We start from the raw sequence: 16958 nt of genomic DNA, 5'->3' as shown, positions 1-16958 counted from the left end.
TGGTGGTGGTGGCTGCTGGAGGAAGGAGATGACCGGCTGGGCTTGGGCTTGGGTCAGTCTCTCTTGGGCTTAGCTAGTTTAAGTGGTTGGGCCGAAATGTTTTGGTGGCTTGGCCGAAATTTCGATGGAGGAACTCCGAAATTTCAGTTTTAGTTTTATGTGGGCCAAAATCTAATTTAAGTGGTTGGGCCCTTTTCTATTTGTTTTGAAATCTTTGGACCAGTTTAATTAAGTCTAGTTTGGGCCCAGTTTAAGTTAAGTTTTGGGACAGTTTTCTTTGTTTGTTTTGGGCGAACTTCGGTTGTGTTTTGGGAAATTTTTTTTTCTAATATTGCTTGGGGCCAGTCCATAGGACTTAATATAGATCCCAATTGGGTCAGGTAGAAATAATAAATTGGTGTAGACTTTCGGGTTCTAAGGTTTGGGCTTGGCCAGTTGGGTCCGAACCATGACCTTGGTCATGAGCTCATGAGCCATGCACCTTTGACCTTAGCCATGAACTATAGCTATGACCCTGAACCTGTCGAACACGGAAACGACAGTTTGACTTTGACCATCGACCGTTGACTTTGACGGTTGACTTTGACCTTTGACCATGGCGGTTGATTTTGACCATGACATGTTGACTTTGACTTTGACCATGACATGTTGAGTTTGACCTTGACCATGATGTGTTGACCTTTGACCGTTGACTTTGACTGTGGAATATTGACTTTTCTAGTTTTTCACATATTTGATTATATAAAATATTGTCGATATTATATAACTTGGTTGGTCATTATCTAATTTAGATTTGACGTGAGTAGTGTGTAAAACATATATATATTGGGCTTTGATTGTGGACTGTGGACTGTGGACTGTTTATTTGTACTACGTTTTATGTGTATATTATATGGACACATATAGTAATAAAATGCTGTGGAAGCTTGTATAATTTGGTGGTCATTATCTAAGAAAGATTTGACCTTGATGTTGTGTATTTTTGACACGTGACGATATTGAGATATTAGGAGATATTATATTCCTAATATGTTATAATAAAAATGTATGTGATACGTTGAAGCATTGTGACATGAGATAATATGCTGGGATATTTATATTAATGCAATATCTTGGAGAAATGTATATACACTCTATTATTTTATATGTGAGATGCTAATATAGTATTGGTGAATATTTGCCCACGAGTGTGGTGTAGTGCAATAATATATTGCACGTGAAAGAATGAAAGTGACTATGAGATATAATTGAGATGTTTCTAGATATTATGGCTTAGTGCAATAAGGTAATTGACCGCCGACGTGATATAGTAGAAATGTTTATGAGTCATTAATGTATGACTTTTGAATAAATTTACGTAACGAAAATCCTAGAAACGACTACCACAACTCATATGATTGGCCCTTCCGGGCGTTTGGTTAATCTGAATGGCCTTTTTGGCGGCCCTTCCGGCATTTCAAAAAAGTGAATGACCCTCTTTGAAGCGAATAGTGGCTTGATTATTCCGTTCAAAATCGATGATGCTTTAATATTTTTGCCGAATAGTGGCTGCTTACATAGATTTTTTGTGAGGATTTACCCGGTGCGCGCATCCCGCCAGTGGTGGTTACGCTTACGGAGTGGCTCATTATGTAAGGGAGGCATGTGGATGTACATGGGTAGCGATTGTGGTAGCAGGGAAACTAGGTAAGACATAGATAACGTGATTTTTTAGGGACACACAAAGAAAGTCTAAACTAATATAATTATGGTAATATGTTGGTAAATGATATATCTCTAGATAGATGATTTGTATACGGGTTATAGTTTAGTTAGAACCTAAAAAAGTCGAAAATGGAGGAACTACATGCCTTATTTTTATGAGTATAGTTTGTTGTGTGGTTAGTGGGAAGTTAAAGGCCTCGAATGGAGGAATTACCTGCCTAGATTATTGTACTTAAGAATGTTGTATTAGTCGTTGAAAGTTAAGGCGCCTCGGTAGAGGAACTAACTGCCGTATGGATTGTGTATATATATGTATATTATATGTTGTATTTTAGAGCTACTCACACCAGCATTTTTATAATGCTGACCCGATTTGCATGTTTGCTTATCGGGTGTGTTCATTCAATGAACATAGTTGATAAGTTTTGACAGGTTTAGTGATGAAGAAGATTGGTTTTCGCGTTAGCATTGCATCTCAGGATAAGTTTTGTTTTTCCTTGAGGTGATATAGATTTTCAGTTGAGATAAGGTTATTTGCATTTTCATTTGTAAATTGTTTTTGGTAATGAAGATGACTGTTGTTTAAGTTAAAATTTTTATTGGTTTTAATTATCCCATATTTTAAAACTGTTTATGGTTTTAGGGGAGTGGAGAGTCGTCACAAAGAGTCGGGGACAAATAATGTTTTTCCGAATTCTTACCAAAGTGAAGCTATTTGTTCACTTGTTTAGAATAATGATGGTTCATTTCTACCAAGTATACTTTGTGGCGACCTCAACTCCTACCCAACGAGGCAAGTTTTTTAATGTTGTTAATGTGAATCATTATTAAGTGTACTAGCAAAATGCACGTGCTCTTCACATGAATGATACACAAAACTTATTGAAGAAAATGTAAACATAGTTATCAAGAGGAGAGTAAAGCTGCTCCATATTTAACTGTAGTGTCTTCTGCGAAATTGTCATAGCTCATGCCCTTTTGCACCTCAACGCCTAAAGTTTGTACAGCTGGAGTGGATTCAGATTCAATCCATATTTTAAGAGTCTACTATAATTTTTTAGTAGACCATTTCACTAATTTATTAATTAATGCAATGAAGAAAAGGAACCTCTTATAATAAGCAATTACTTTGGACATAAGAAGTAGCCAAATCAAAATTTTGGTATGCTTCTTATAAAGGTACCAAATTATCAGAAAACACATAAAAAATGGTTATTGTGAAAATCAGTAGAAACCCTAATGGCTCTATATAGAAATTAAGGACAATCCAGGACATCATTATGTCCAGGGTGGAGATATCAGTAGCTTGGAAGTAGAACGTTTTTCGTATCAAACCCCCCTTGTGCTTGAAGCATTAGTGCCGATGTGACCGAATGAACTTTGGGAGAGTCACCCTGTGCCTTTGCGAGATTGAAACCAGAAGTAGATAAATACAAAATGCTTGTAATCGGCCAAAGACATCACTGAATTTTGTAAAGCGAAGACACTAACTTATTGGGTTCCAAACAATATGGTCTTTGGTACCTTGTCCAAGACTGCGACGGGACAGATGCATGGAAGCAATTGCCTTCAAGCAAAAGACAAATGAAATGGGACTTGCGAAGAGGAGCAAACTGTAATTAGAGGCAAGGGATACATGATAGAACTCTTGCTGTCTATTATATGTGGATTCTGGTTGCAGTCCTGCAGAGCCCAGGGTAAAACATAGCTGCATAGAATAAAAATGTTAATAAAAAATACAAAAATTGACATGAAATTTTCCACACTTACGTAATGCGTACACATAAAGCAACAATATCTCGCTGGGTTTCTCACCGACAAAATATCTTAACCATGATTAACTTCAACATTTCTTCTGAAGACTCCTAGCTACAAAACAATATGCAAACCCCGAGTGATCATCTCTTCCAACCTAGGAATGAGGGCAAGGAGTAGCAACAATTCATAAAGGGGTGCACAAAATCAGTTAGACCATCTATTCTTCACCACTCTTCTTCAATAATATTCTTTAATTAGAGCAGTATATGCAAACCAAAGAGAGCATGTGATAATACTTAGAATATGAAATAGATTTTTTTGTTATTTCTAATAAAATCAATAAAGACAAATCAGAGATTACTGATAATCCTTACACCAATTAACAAAAGCCTCCAACGACTGTAGCATGCGAGTTTTTTCCAATAGAAAATAAAAAAATAACTATAACACACAGGTCAGGAATTCAAAGCATTACAAAACTATTAATAACTAAGATCTGCATATCAGTTTTAACATTTTAAGTGTATGAGCAAAGCATTTTCACATAAAGGGAAAATGAAAGTACCACTAATCCATCATCAGAACAACTTTGTCCGAATAAACCTTGAAACTAATCAGATTCATATATCTTCCATTATTAATAATTTAATCTATAAAAGGTCAAATTTCAAACATTGTGTGGCATGGAAAATGAAAGCAAACAAACCAAAAATGTAAAGAACCCATGATAAGCCTGAAATTCTTCATAAAGCATGAGGTATCCAACCCATATTATATTGAAAAGGAATTAGTTACCCAGGCCATAACTATGAAAAAGAAAGAGCTAGACATTGATCCATATCGTACTACAAAGGGAGCATTATACGTAGAGCATTAATGTATATATGGCGTAATTTTTTTCAGTTTATACAAAAGAAATGTCATAGCTTAACTTAATACTATAAACAACTGGTTAAGTCTTAGCCACTCAGGCAAGGTGATGAGGCCCTAATATACTTAGTGTTGGCCAATAAATATAGAGTCCTTAATAAGTGTAGTCCTTATTGACGACATAAACAAATTAATCAAGTGAAAGAAAACATTCTAATTAACAATGGCATAAAGCTTTGCTCACTGGATCTATACGTCTCGAAACTCGAGTATAACAATTACGTACGTCTCTGGGTGGAGGCATAAACTAAAGATTTATACTTTCAATGAGTATCAATTTATTACTATAATCTACCACAAGTTTAAACAATTTCTTCATGCATGTAACAGAACCCAAAAGCATATACCAACTTTTTACATTTCAATTATGCATAATACAAACCGGCTAAATGAAGGTGGAATAATTCACTCCAATCAAGTTGATGAGTCACAATTCTAATAGCATAACTAAATGCTAAGCCAAAAAAGAGAACTACTTTTAGAGGAAAACTTTTCACCAAATTTGTAGATTCAAAGTATAAATATGATTCACTTATAGGTTAAAAACAACAAAAAGCTTCAACACAAAATATTCAATTTCGATACACACAAAATAACTAAGATTATCAAGTAAGCAATGTTGCCGACCTAGCTAGGTGAGCACCAACTTACCAATGTGCATGGAATTCGCAATAAGTCAAGTGGTCTTATTGTACGTATTATTGTGTCCAGGCCACAAAGAAAGTGCAGACATAATTGACTGGATTTCATAACTATCTATGGTTGAGGTCTGTGGTACCAGTTAGTAATAGAGTTTACAATGAACTAGTTAGAAAAGTCATTAAGATAAACCTAACATAGTAAAGATAAAAACTCCTCAATAAGAACTTAACACCAATTAATTCCATCAAGGTTATATATATCTATAAAATAAAAACCCACGTATTCAACACTAAACTGCTCAACACAAAACAAGTTTTAAAATCACGACTTGAAACCCATCATTTAGAAATATGTACCATAATAGTACGCTTAGCATAATGAAAGCAACAAATAGACACTTAGCATGAAGATGAACTTACAGGAGTTCCGGTTTGCCGATCCGTCAACCATACTCTTTTTTCAGCATGTAGGAGTGCAGTCCATGATATTTCTGCACCTCCTTTCTTTTTGCAAATTTCCAATTTTTGTTCGGCCACTTCAGCCACAATTCCTCATTCCCTATTCACACCAAGCTGACATCTAAGGCCAACAACGTCGACTGACATTAGAAACCTGAAACAAAAAGTAAAAAATTAACTAATAATGTAATAAATAAGACAATAGAACTGATTGACCGGCAGTGGAATTGATGCCTTTTGCAACTTTCCAAGAAATTCAAAATTGTTTTATCCTCCTCTTTAAAAAAAAATTAATTCAGTGCCTCAATGACCAGAGTAAACAAAATTCAACTTAAACCAAAAGATGAAAAAATTTGCAGCAGGCACATACAGTTCAGATACAACCACTGCCATTAAACAACACTAACAACAATCAAATAAGGAACACCTTTTTGGGAGAGGATGGAGAGTAGTGGCGGTCGAATTCATTAAAAACACTTTGAAAGTGATGACTGGATACGTTTATGAATTGTTTTTTGAGATTGAGAAAATAATGAAACAAATTCAACGAATTATGATGAATAAATAGAAGGCAAGAAGCTGATGATTACCTTCTCATTGTCTTCATTTGAAATGCATCACCCACTATTCTCAGCCATTGCAACTGGAATTTCAGAATCCTACGATCAAAGGCAAAACTAATTAAAGGTACTAAAATGATAACAATCAGAATGTGATCAATAGTCAAGAGTTGATTAAAACCACAAACCACAAAACAATTCAAATCACTGAAACATCAAAACCACAAACCAATTCAAAACAAAAATCATTCAAAATCAATTTAAGAAAATTGAAAGTAGAAAATCGAATAAATAGCATAAAAGCAAACAATTGCATATATATTAGATATAACAAAATGCAAAGGTACTTACATCAAAATGGAATCAAATTGAAGTCGAGAAAGATTGGAATTCGAGGAACAATCGTTTACAACCCGTTGTATTGAAGAAACTTATATCTAAGAGTCTGGACATATTGAAGTGTGCAAATTTGTGCAAAAAACAAAAAGACAGAGTGAGGGAAAGATGGAGAGGCGGGGGAGTAAAATGGGATCTGAAAACGTACATTGCAAAGATGAAGACAAATATATGAATAAAAATATAACAGTGTTTCACCTCCTCCATGGCGTGTGACGGAATGATGGATACAAAGAAATTGCAGAGTGAGTGAACAAAAATAGTTGGGAAGGAAAAGAATGGTTGGGGAGTGGGGAGATTATGGGTTTAGGGTAGGGCAAGAAGGAAATAATATTTGGGGTTCCATCCCTTCGTATTCTCTCCCTAGACTTTTCATTTTCTTTAACGTCTAATTAAATTATCAAATTATTAATTGCTAATTAAATACCATTTATGGTGGGGAGTACAATTCAAAATGGCGTGGAATTAGTTTTTTAATTCGCCGCCACATGAAAAAAGGACCGATTACTCCTATTCAAAGGTGTTAAGCAACATGTTAATTTAAGGATAATATCGGTACTAAGAATTTACAAAGGGGTAAAAAGACCAAATAGTCCTCATTAATAAATATCTAGGTATTTGATTTAATTATTCATCTGTGGGTATTATGTGTAAGAAAAAATACCCGGATGAATTTAAGAGGCCAGGTTGATTATAGGAGATACTACTAATAGAGATTTAATTATTTATACCAGCTCATATCTGCTCGAAGACATATTTTAAAACATTCAATACATTATTCATCAAATGTCCTTAATTGGGGGTGTTATGCTCTCTTTCTCAACTCAATATTACGAAAGCTAGAACAATAAGAGGGTGGTTTAGTAGTTATTTTTTATGAGGTGCTCAAAAGTATTGGCGACAATATAAAAAACACATAAATACATTAGTACAATAATACTACGATCTACACCTAAACATGAGCATGTTGAAATTAAGAAGGGAAACTTGGTAAGGAAAAAAATTACCTATTTTTCTAACTTGAGCATCTCTTTAAAACAAACAGAGATAAACAATCTGCTTCTGATCCCATCCTAAATCAATAGTGGACACCATCAATCATGATGCTTCATCTTGCAAGTCGACTCCCAAAATTCTCCAAACTCTTTCAGATCAAGAACATCTATGGATGAAAAGAACACATTACATTTCAATGAGAAGTTTAAAGAACACACCTAGAGAATCTTTTTTCTTTTGTATCACGTTGACTGGTTAACAACAGGGGGATACTCAAGCAAATTTTAGATAGATGTCAAATCAAATTTAATTGGGTAATAACCCTTTTTCCATTAGTTGAAAGTGCAAAACAAAAAAAAACATATATATGACACAGGTGCCACATTAAGTGAGCATAACACTTCACACAACCAAAAAAAGATAATAGGGTACGATAATGACGTTGAGAAGAAGAATATCTATCTCAAGTCACCTAACAGTGATGTTGAACATAAAAAATGATGAAAAATCTGTTACAATATTATTCATACGAAGTCTTGAAAGCGTGAGAGAATAATCAAACCAAAGTTTTATTGAATCCATTTGTACAAAGGATTACAAAAGGAGAAGATATACTAATATTTTATAAGCCCACAAAGAGAAAAAGTTAGAGAATGATGTCGAGAGGTCGAAATAGTGATGGAACTATTCAATGTAGGGCGTACACATACCGAACCTTTAGGGATACTTTAATTCAAGATCGAAGAAATATGAAGTTCAGTCATTTTACATTTGTTTCATTGAACTGTTCACCGGTCATTAGGAATTATATGTTAATACACACTTCACGAATAAAGAACTCATTGTTGCAGACAGAAATAGAAGAGTCACACCACGAATAATATAATATTGAAATTATTGACTGTTTGCGTATGTTACAATTTGGCTTTCAATAGAGCGATTGGTACACTCAATCGTAAGAAATTACAACTTTCAATAGTCTTAAGTTAAGTGTTGAACAACAACATACATTATCAAAATCGTACAAAAACATACGTATTGTAATTATACGAAGCCATTATCGAAGCCAAAAAACAGATGCAAGCAGATTATTACAAAAGCAATAAACATATTACAAAAACTATTTGCAATCGATACCAAACTCAGAACTTCTTTGCTTAAAACCAAGGTGACTCCTTGTAATGTTTAAGATGAATTCATTTTTTTCAGAAAAAATATAAATAAATAACTATTACAGAATACATTCTTAGTAGTACCTGACATCACCTGGACAGCCTGCAATGACATAGAGAAACTTCTTAAATGACTCACTTTCTTTCAATGATGGACTGATCCCAACCTTAATCACTTCTTCATGATGATCTGAAGTCACCTTAACCATATTCACAATAACAATACTCATGAGCTTGAGCTTCTAAAACACATCATACAAAAGTAATGAATCATCAGGTATGACCGTACCAGCTACATTAAACCAAATTATATGGAGCAAACTTAAATTGGGAAACTGATCGACAATCAAAAATTCACTTTGAGATAGCAAAACCGCCTTTTGTAAAATATAAATAAAAAATAAAAAATAAAAAACTCAAAGATCAAAAAAAAAAAAAAAAACTCATATGAGAAATTACATACCTCTTTCTAAACTCTCTTTCTCCAATAATTATGAATAACATAGTACGCCTCATACCATAGCACCTCGGTGTCAGAAACAACACGAATAACAAAATGATCACGTTCTTTGTCAGTAAGCCATTGTTGTAAGTTTTCCTATAAGAAGTACAACATGCAATACTCACAAATGTATCTTAACATTAAAAGAGTATTTAACACGCTATATACTACCATTTTTCAATAAGCTTTATACGCCATGTCTATGATTATTCCTAAATGATAAAGAACTATATACAAAATAGTGCAACTCCTCTATAAATCCACCCAAAAAGGTGATAATTTGCAAGTAACATTTAAGAAACCGATCTTGATGCTAATAGTCACTCGCATTCCAAGTAAAAGATAAGAATATCTTCATGTAAAAATCATGTATTCATATCCACATAGAGTAAGCCCATATATCATTGTTCTTTAAAAAAAATCTAAATAAACACCATCTGAGAGGTGACAGGATGCCCAACTACGCAAATATCATGACTATTATCTTATTTAGTCATTTAGATATCAAAGACACGCCCCATAATTAGCCCACATATATAAAAAAAAGGGTGAAACCTTACGGCACTAAAAGATATAAATAAAAATTAGCTTTAGACACACAATAGTTTTAACGCATTCTCATTTCTCAAGATGTGTTTAGACTTTTGACGTTATTAGCTTAACATGTAGATTCATAGTCAATATTTCTATGTCTTGGAACCGGTCCTAGCGGTCACAGAGTCGACTCCAGGAATTTTTCTTTTTGCTATACTGAATAAGTTAAGCCAAAATCAATTGTAGAATTTAAAATGTATACACAGAGTTTCTAGCCCATAGACTTCTGTGACTATAAATTGAGATAACTATATCTACAGTGTGATAACGCTTACAAGCACAGGTAATCTCTAGTATCAAACAAAGAGGAAAAGGGAACATTTTGAAGTTCCAAAAAAGAACCAGAGACTAAACCTTTGAGCACCATATAACTATACATGTAAATCTTCATATCAATGCGCTCATATCAAACACAGGACCTAATACAAGATTTTCTCTTCCAAAAGAGAAATGGCCAACCCAAAGAGAAATGCTTATTACATAATGCACATGAGCCAGATTATAAATATTACCCCAGGTGTGTATGTCTTGGTTTCGGGAGGGTCCCATTCATCTGGAACTTTCATGAACCTGTCAAAGTCATCCAATAAGTTCACGGCAATATATTCCTTGCCAAGTTTGTAGCCATGTGACTTTTCTTTCGCAAGCTCAGGCTCCTGAAATCCATATTTAAGAAACGAAAAATTCAGTGGGACAATTATAACAAAGTGATTACTATCAATGCAGTAAGACCATAAAATTATAATTTAAATCAATTCAACACAAGTAAACTACATCAATCTTCAAAACAGATCAATTAGGTGGGAAGACAAAGGCGAATGCTTGATTGCATATCTAAGATCATAACGTGATAGTTTACGACAGGAAAGTCAGCATCACCAAATACCATAATGGTACGTTTGATTATCTTTTAATTAGAAAGATGAACATAACATAACCATCCTTATATATATATATATATATATATATATATATATTATATATATATATATATATATCTTTTGTAGAAAATATTCTGCTAAAAAAACATGAATCAATCGTATCACTATTAAAAACTTCATATGACATCTTCACCACCTAAAATTTCCCATAGAAATATAAACACATAGTATTTTATACAAAATACCAATTCTTTTGGAAAAACAAAACTGAAATTAGTTGCTGATTCACGTTAATTCAAAGACAAACACATATGAATACCAACCTGAGTTGTATTGTACTCAATGAAGCAGTACCGACGGGTTTTCTCCGTGTAGGAATCAACAGGCATCCATACACCATCTTCTTTAATATCCCCACTTCAATAGCAAGTGCTCGCCGCTTTGAATTTTGTGGACTTAAGGGGGGGGGGGGGGGTTTGGTTCTTGAGCAGGCGAGAAGAGAGGAATAAGATCAATTCGACCGATTGAAATCCGAAGTCAGGAAAGAGGAATTTTTACATTTTCTACATAACCGGAAATAGAGAGATATATTTTGGGTTTCTTTCCCTTTAGATTCTCTCTATCTGTCTTTAGTTTTTTCATTTTTCCAAAGTAAAATTAAATTAAATGCATTTATGGTGCGTGTCACGCCCCGAAACCCCAGCACACATCCCAAGGACGATGAGTGAATCTCGAGGCCGACACCATCACAATTCTACCGAAATTTCGGCAGAGTTTTCTTTGTTTAATCGACATTCGTAAACCCTAAAACCTGTCATAAACCTGGACATTTCATAATACCCTTCCAACAACCATATATATACAAAATCTTCACCCTATACACCACTGTGATGCCCATATACATATCCCAAAATGTTTATGATGAACTACACTCCAATACATCAAATAAATACATCAAAATGAGCTTGAGCTCTATATATATACAACCAAAATGACTAGACTATCTCTATACAACCAAAAGTATGAACTTGACTCATTGTCCTCGTCAAGCATAAGGAAATCCTCCCAAATCACCATAACCGTCATCACTAGGGTTAGGAAAAACCTCCTCCAAGAATCGCCTGGCTCGTCGGAAATGTTAAGTAGGATGAGCAAACAACTATGCCAGAGAAAGCATACATAGCCAATAAATAGTTACTTATAGAAAACATTTAAAACATGCGGGGTTTCCATAAAAGTATTCAAATATCGTGACTATATATATACATCACTAACTAGAGAAATCATCTCGACATGCTTCATTGATATACAAAATATAGTTTTTCACAATCATCATACAATTATTGTGGCGGTGATCCTATTAGAATGGTGAGGGACGACCGGTAATTTCGGCCCGATCCGCGAGGCAATCTCGGTTTGATACTTTCGGTGTGAACCATGCACCATTGTTTTCCTGATTTTACCGGCAGGGAGCTGAAATGCCGTTGTTGTGTTCGTACACACAAAATCCCCAAAGCTTTTAGGGCTCAGGTGGGCCCTGTGACCACGACCCCCATGCGAACGTCACCTAACTTACGATTGGTCAACCGTTCGACGACTGCCAGACCGCAGATCGGGGATCGACACACATCCAGGAGTGGACTAAACTCTCACTCCTCGCGTCTAAACCTCATCGAGGTAGCATGTAACCCCACACAAGCTAATCACCATACAACGTGACACGTACAAGCATGGTTATCTAGAAAAGTAGAAAAAGAATTCTCAGACTACATCCAGTGATGCATCCCTTTAAAGGTGGCCCACCACCTCGAAAGGTGTACACCACAGTTGGAATCCTAGAGCGAATTGCCGTCTCCGGAATTGCGACAACAGTTCCTTCTTTATAGGAATTCACAATTCCTTTTCTAAATCCCCTCGTGATAAGCATAGTAATATCTATATATATACTTGTATTACTGATTTTTTTTAAATACTCTAGTTACATATTTAGTTTTTCTTTTAAAACTGTTGATTCTGTAGGTGTGAGTTCCTGGATTTCCCACTATCGAGTAAAAACAACCTATGACTCTCAAACGGGCCAGTCATAGTAAATAACAACCGATGATTCCCAAACGGCGAATCATCGTAAATAACACAACCATCAGGGAACAATCCGAACCTCCCACCTAGTTTAAAACCGGGTAATCCTCACCCGCATACAAAATCCATCTCTCTGTCTCCTTACTGAGACAAGAGACGCGAACCCTTCCCAAAACCAGTTTTCTCTTTTAACAAAGAAAACAAATCTCCGCTACCCCGATTTTAAAAAAAAAAACCATTTCACACGAAAGCTATCTATATATACGGTTTATATCGAGGAAATACTGATTGCAAAACATGAATATCATATATACATGCATGGTTGATACTGTAACTATCTATTTCCTATTTAAACAATTCAAATCATGCATGAAAATAAGCGGACCATATATTGGTATGTAGGTTCCTACCTTAGCAAGCTCCTTCTCCTCAAGCCCACTTAACTAAATCGAGCCCGCTTAACCGAATCAACTCGAATTCACTCCTATAACAAAGATATACATATACGTCGGTTGTTAGAATTGATCGAACAACGAGGAATTCTTATCTAGTGCAAGCCGAGAAGAAATCTCGACGTTAAGAATTGGGTTTCGGATAAATTTTCATCTAACTACCGTTAACAGAGCTACAGGCCATTTTTTAATTAGTTATTCGGGACGGTCTCTCTATTGACTATTTCGGGCCATGGCAGGCCCTCATATCGACGCCAATCCTATCACATCCCCATTCCAAGTCCAAATTTCAACTACAACCAATCCCACGCCCTTCGATTCATATTAAATCTAACAATAATATCGGGGGTGTTCTTTATCCTTCACTCATTACTCATTCAAGTCTTAAGCAGGTTATAAATCGACATAAATCTCTCGAAATTCACATTAACAGATTATAAATCGACATGAATATCTCGAAATTGGAGTGAATAACTCAAAAATTCTTACCAAGTCGGCAAAAATCGTTCCTTGCTTTCTCCTCCACCAAAATCGCTCCACTCTATCTCCACCAACAGCTACTGTCGACATTACAAACACCCCTATTCAATTAATTCCATCCATACACCCCTATTAAATCTAAATCAAGTTTACACTATCGATTGGAGAGGAATTAACTCACCTGTCGCCGCGATTTTGCTTCGGTATGCTCGAATTTCAAGGAGATTTCGAATTCTCCCACTTCAGTTTAGTGTTTCTAGGTTGGAGTGTGAAGAATTGAGGGTTGAATCGATGGGAATTGAGAGAATTTAGGTTTCTCTCTCCTAGGGTTTTTAAAAGGGGTGCGAAAATTGGGGAAGAAGAAGAGAATTTGGTTTCGCGATTTTGGTTTGGCCGATTTCTTTTGTTTTTCCTGTTTCGCGATTTTCGTTATATTTGGGCCGATATATTTAGGCCCAAACCCAATATATTCCAATTTAAGTTTAAGGTCCTAATTAACTTCTAACCCCCACTAATTCGACTTAGCGTCTTGATTATTTTTCGGCCCATCCCGCTAAATTTAATCTTCTATATTCTATCTCATCGCAGGCTATAACAATAACCCACTCATGCGTGTAAAGTCGTTAACTTCGTGCGGCCAGACGCTAAAAACCGCTAACCGCCATTTTTGGTCAAATTTTTAGATAAGATTTGCTCATCTAGCGGGGCTTAGAGTCGGAGTTAAGTTTCCTTAAGTTACGTACGTTTGAAATATAAACCCGACGACCAATTTACATAAACGACCCTAGATTTAATATGAAATTTACAAAAATACCCTTAATAATAATTCAAGACTTTACAGTGTGTACTCTCTCTCTCTATTAGAGAAGTCATAACGTACTCAGTCTTTTCATTTTTTTTTTGCTAATTAAAGCCAATTAATCATATTTATTGTGCGTACAATTCAAAATAAGAGGCGTGGATTTGAAATTTTAATTAACGACCACATGAAAGGACCAATTACTCTTATTCAAAAGTGTTAAAAAATATTTCAATTTAAGGACAAAATGGGTACATTAAATTTGCAAAGGGCCAAAAAGACGAAACAACCCTTCTAAATATTATATGGGTGTTTTTTATTAAGTATTTATTCAGGGGTACTATGCGTAAGCAAAATACCCGGATGAATTTAAGATGCCACAATCATTATAGGTTATACTAATAGTAGAGATAAGTAATATAACTCATAGTTGCAATGCATTTTGTAGTCGGGACATCAACTACTTTCAAACTGGAACACTTTTAGACGATTTGAGGGATCAGCATAGAGTACTTACTTTGTTATCGACACAACACCATACTCGATTTGAGACAGCCTATTGTAATGATGATAGGGAGTCTAGCAGAACAATTGTTGATTATATATTTTTTGTAGGTGCACTTTGACTTGATGAGTTTATTATAATATTTTATGGCATATTATAAAATTATTGTTAAAAGTCATATATAGCGGTTTTGGTACAGGTTATGAAAAGAAATATTTCAAACTATTCTTTTTTAAGAGTCGTGATAAGGAGAGATCATTCTCTCTAAATTTTGGAGAGATCAAGGCAAATGGCCGTTGGATGGAGAAATTCCTTCTCAAGATCGAGATTGTTGCATGGCCCACAACTGACAAACCACACCAAACCGTATGATTATGTCATCCAACGGCCAATATAAAATGCGCACTAAATTTAGAGAGAATGATCTCTCCTTATTATTTTCCTTTTTTTAATGCTTGGTTGTCTTGGTGCCAGAGTCGTCTCTTGAGTTTTTGGAAGCCGAAAGGCAATCTCTTAAAATGTGGCCTATATGTATACTGGTAAAAAACAAACCATTTTTTTGGGTTTGTTTTTGACTTCATTAACCACCTTCAATTAACCCCATAAATCATCTTTTTAGATCAAAATCAAAACAATCTTATTGGGATGAGAATTGAACTGCCACAGTGTATGAAACATTTTAACCATAACTCAAACCGTCAAATCTGTGTCCAAATGCCAATTAAATCCTAAATGATTCATTATATCACAATCTATAAATTCTCGATCTAGATATCTAGATCTTATGCCAAATGTCGCAACCTAAAACTACTCAACAATATCCCACATCAACTCGCCATCGCGCTTTAATATCCCACACATAGTCCCGTCTCTTAACTCAATTTTTCTCATTTGTCCCATATTTAAATATCCAATCACCTAATTCTGCCTTAACTCACATAACAATACGTACTAGTTACAACACTCTTTCCAATTAATTTCCAACTAACAAAAACCGACCCCGACACAAAAGAATGTGTAATGTATAAACATCTTCGACCCTACTTGAAAGTTGAAACTATGGGACAATCGCAAAATTTTGTTGGTACAAAACATATGTCATTTGTCTACAAGAAATAGATAATCGCCATTTTGATACTTGGTTTGTGCCAAATATGATAACCATCGGCTACCAAGGAATACATGTCCCAAGTACAAACTCCCAATTACTGATTGGAATATTTTTATTTTTTTTAAATCGATAAGTTTATTCTACAACGTGAGTATAAGATCCCATATAGTCCCAATAACAGTTCAACACTTGGAACCAGAGCAACAACGTCTTGATATGATGCAACGATATATCTGGATAAGGTAAATTGTGTGTTAGGGCCATGTATCTATGGGCCTGGTATTAATTGTAAAGAGAAGTGAAACAAGTTTTCTGATAGTGAACACTCACTTGATACCCAGGTGAAAACAGTCCGGTTAGAGCATTCCTAATCGACTATTATTCACCTCTACGTAGGTAGTATTTCTCATCATTTCTACCGTTTTGGTGAAAAACAAGGTGAGGTTGTCCAATGCAAGGGTGAATATTAATCTCGGACGGGATGTTAGATTCCGTCTGGACGTAAAAATCGAAAAAACGCTCCGGACGAAATGAAACATCCCGTCTGAAATTAAAAAAAAAAAACTGAAAAATCACGCGAGACGGAATGAAACATTCCGTTCGAAAAAAAAACTCATTTAAAAAAAAAACTTACACACGAGACGGAATCCAACATCCCATCCGAAGTTCACAACTCAGCCACTATCTCGGTTGAAGGTTTCACTTTCGTTTTGACTTGGGAAAATAGTCACCACCATATTTACCTTTGCATTGCGCAAATATTTTGAACAAAAAAAAGGTGAATAAAGTCACAAACCCACCATATTCATCTGCATTGGGAATGCTCTTAATGTGAAAGCCCAAAGCCCAATTGACAAAACGCATCAAGTCAACAACCCTGAAATTGCCCGAGGGACCACCATAATAAGCCCAAGTCCCACACAATCAACACCCGTTTTT

The 16958-nt window shown here is 35.2% G+C and overlaps 1 protein-coding gene across 3 annotated transcripts; it reads right to left on the bottom strand.

The window, feature by feature from the left end:
* Positions 1 to 2838: 2838 nt before the first annotated feature.
* On the bottom strand, positions 2839 to 11063 carry LOC147485818 (eukaryotic translation initiation factor 3 subunit B-like). Of its 3 annotated transcripts, XM_086571545.1 has the most exons (9): positions 10917 to 11063; positions 10225 to 10368; positions 9080 to 9214; positions 8701 to 8816; positions 7456 to 7610; positions 6083 to 6151; positions 5454 to 5646; positions 3520 to 3616; positions 2839 to 3412 (listed from the first exon to the last, which is right to left on the bottom strand). In XM_086571545.1, exons 1-3 carry the CDS (start codon positions 10980 to 10982, stop codon positions 9086 to 9088), a joined length of 339 nt encoding a protein of 112 aa, XP_086427671.1. In that variant the 5' UTR covers positions 10983 to 11063; the 3' UTR covers positions 2839 to 3412; positions 3520 to 3616; positions 5454 to 5646; positions 6083 to 6151; positions 7456 to 7610; positions 8701 to 8816; positions 9080 to 9085. The 3 variants fall into 3 exon arrangements, with proteins under 3 accessions (XP_086427671.1, XP_086427670.1, XP_086427672.1); XM_086571544.1 differs by having other exon boundaries at positions 2839 to 3616; XM_086571546.1 differs by lacking the exon at positions 3520 to 3616.
* Between the last annotated feature and the right edge of the window lie 5895 nt (positions 11064 to 16958).

Source organism: Coptis chinensis, chromosome 7 (genome assembly GCF_015680905.1).
Source record: "Coptis chinensis isolate HL-2020 chromosome 7, ASM1568090v1, whole genome shotgun sequence".
Classification (NCBI taxonomy): Eukaryota; Viridiplantae; Streptophyta; class Magnoliopsida; order Ranunculales; family Ranunculaceae; genus Coptis; species Coptis chinensis.
This window is presented reverse-complemented; position numbering and strand designations above follow the sequence as displayed.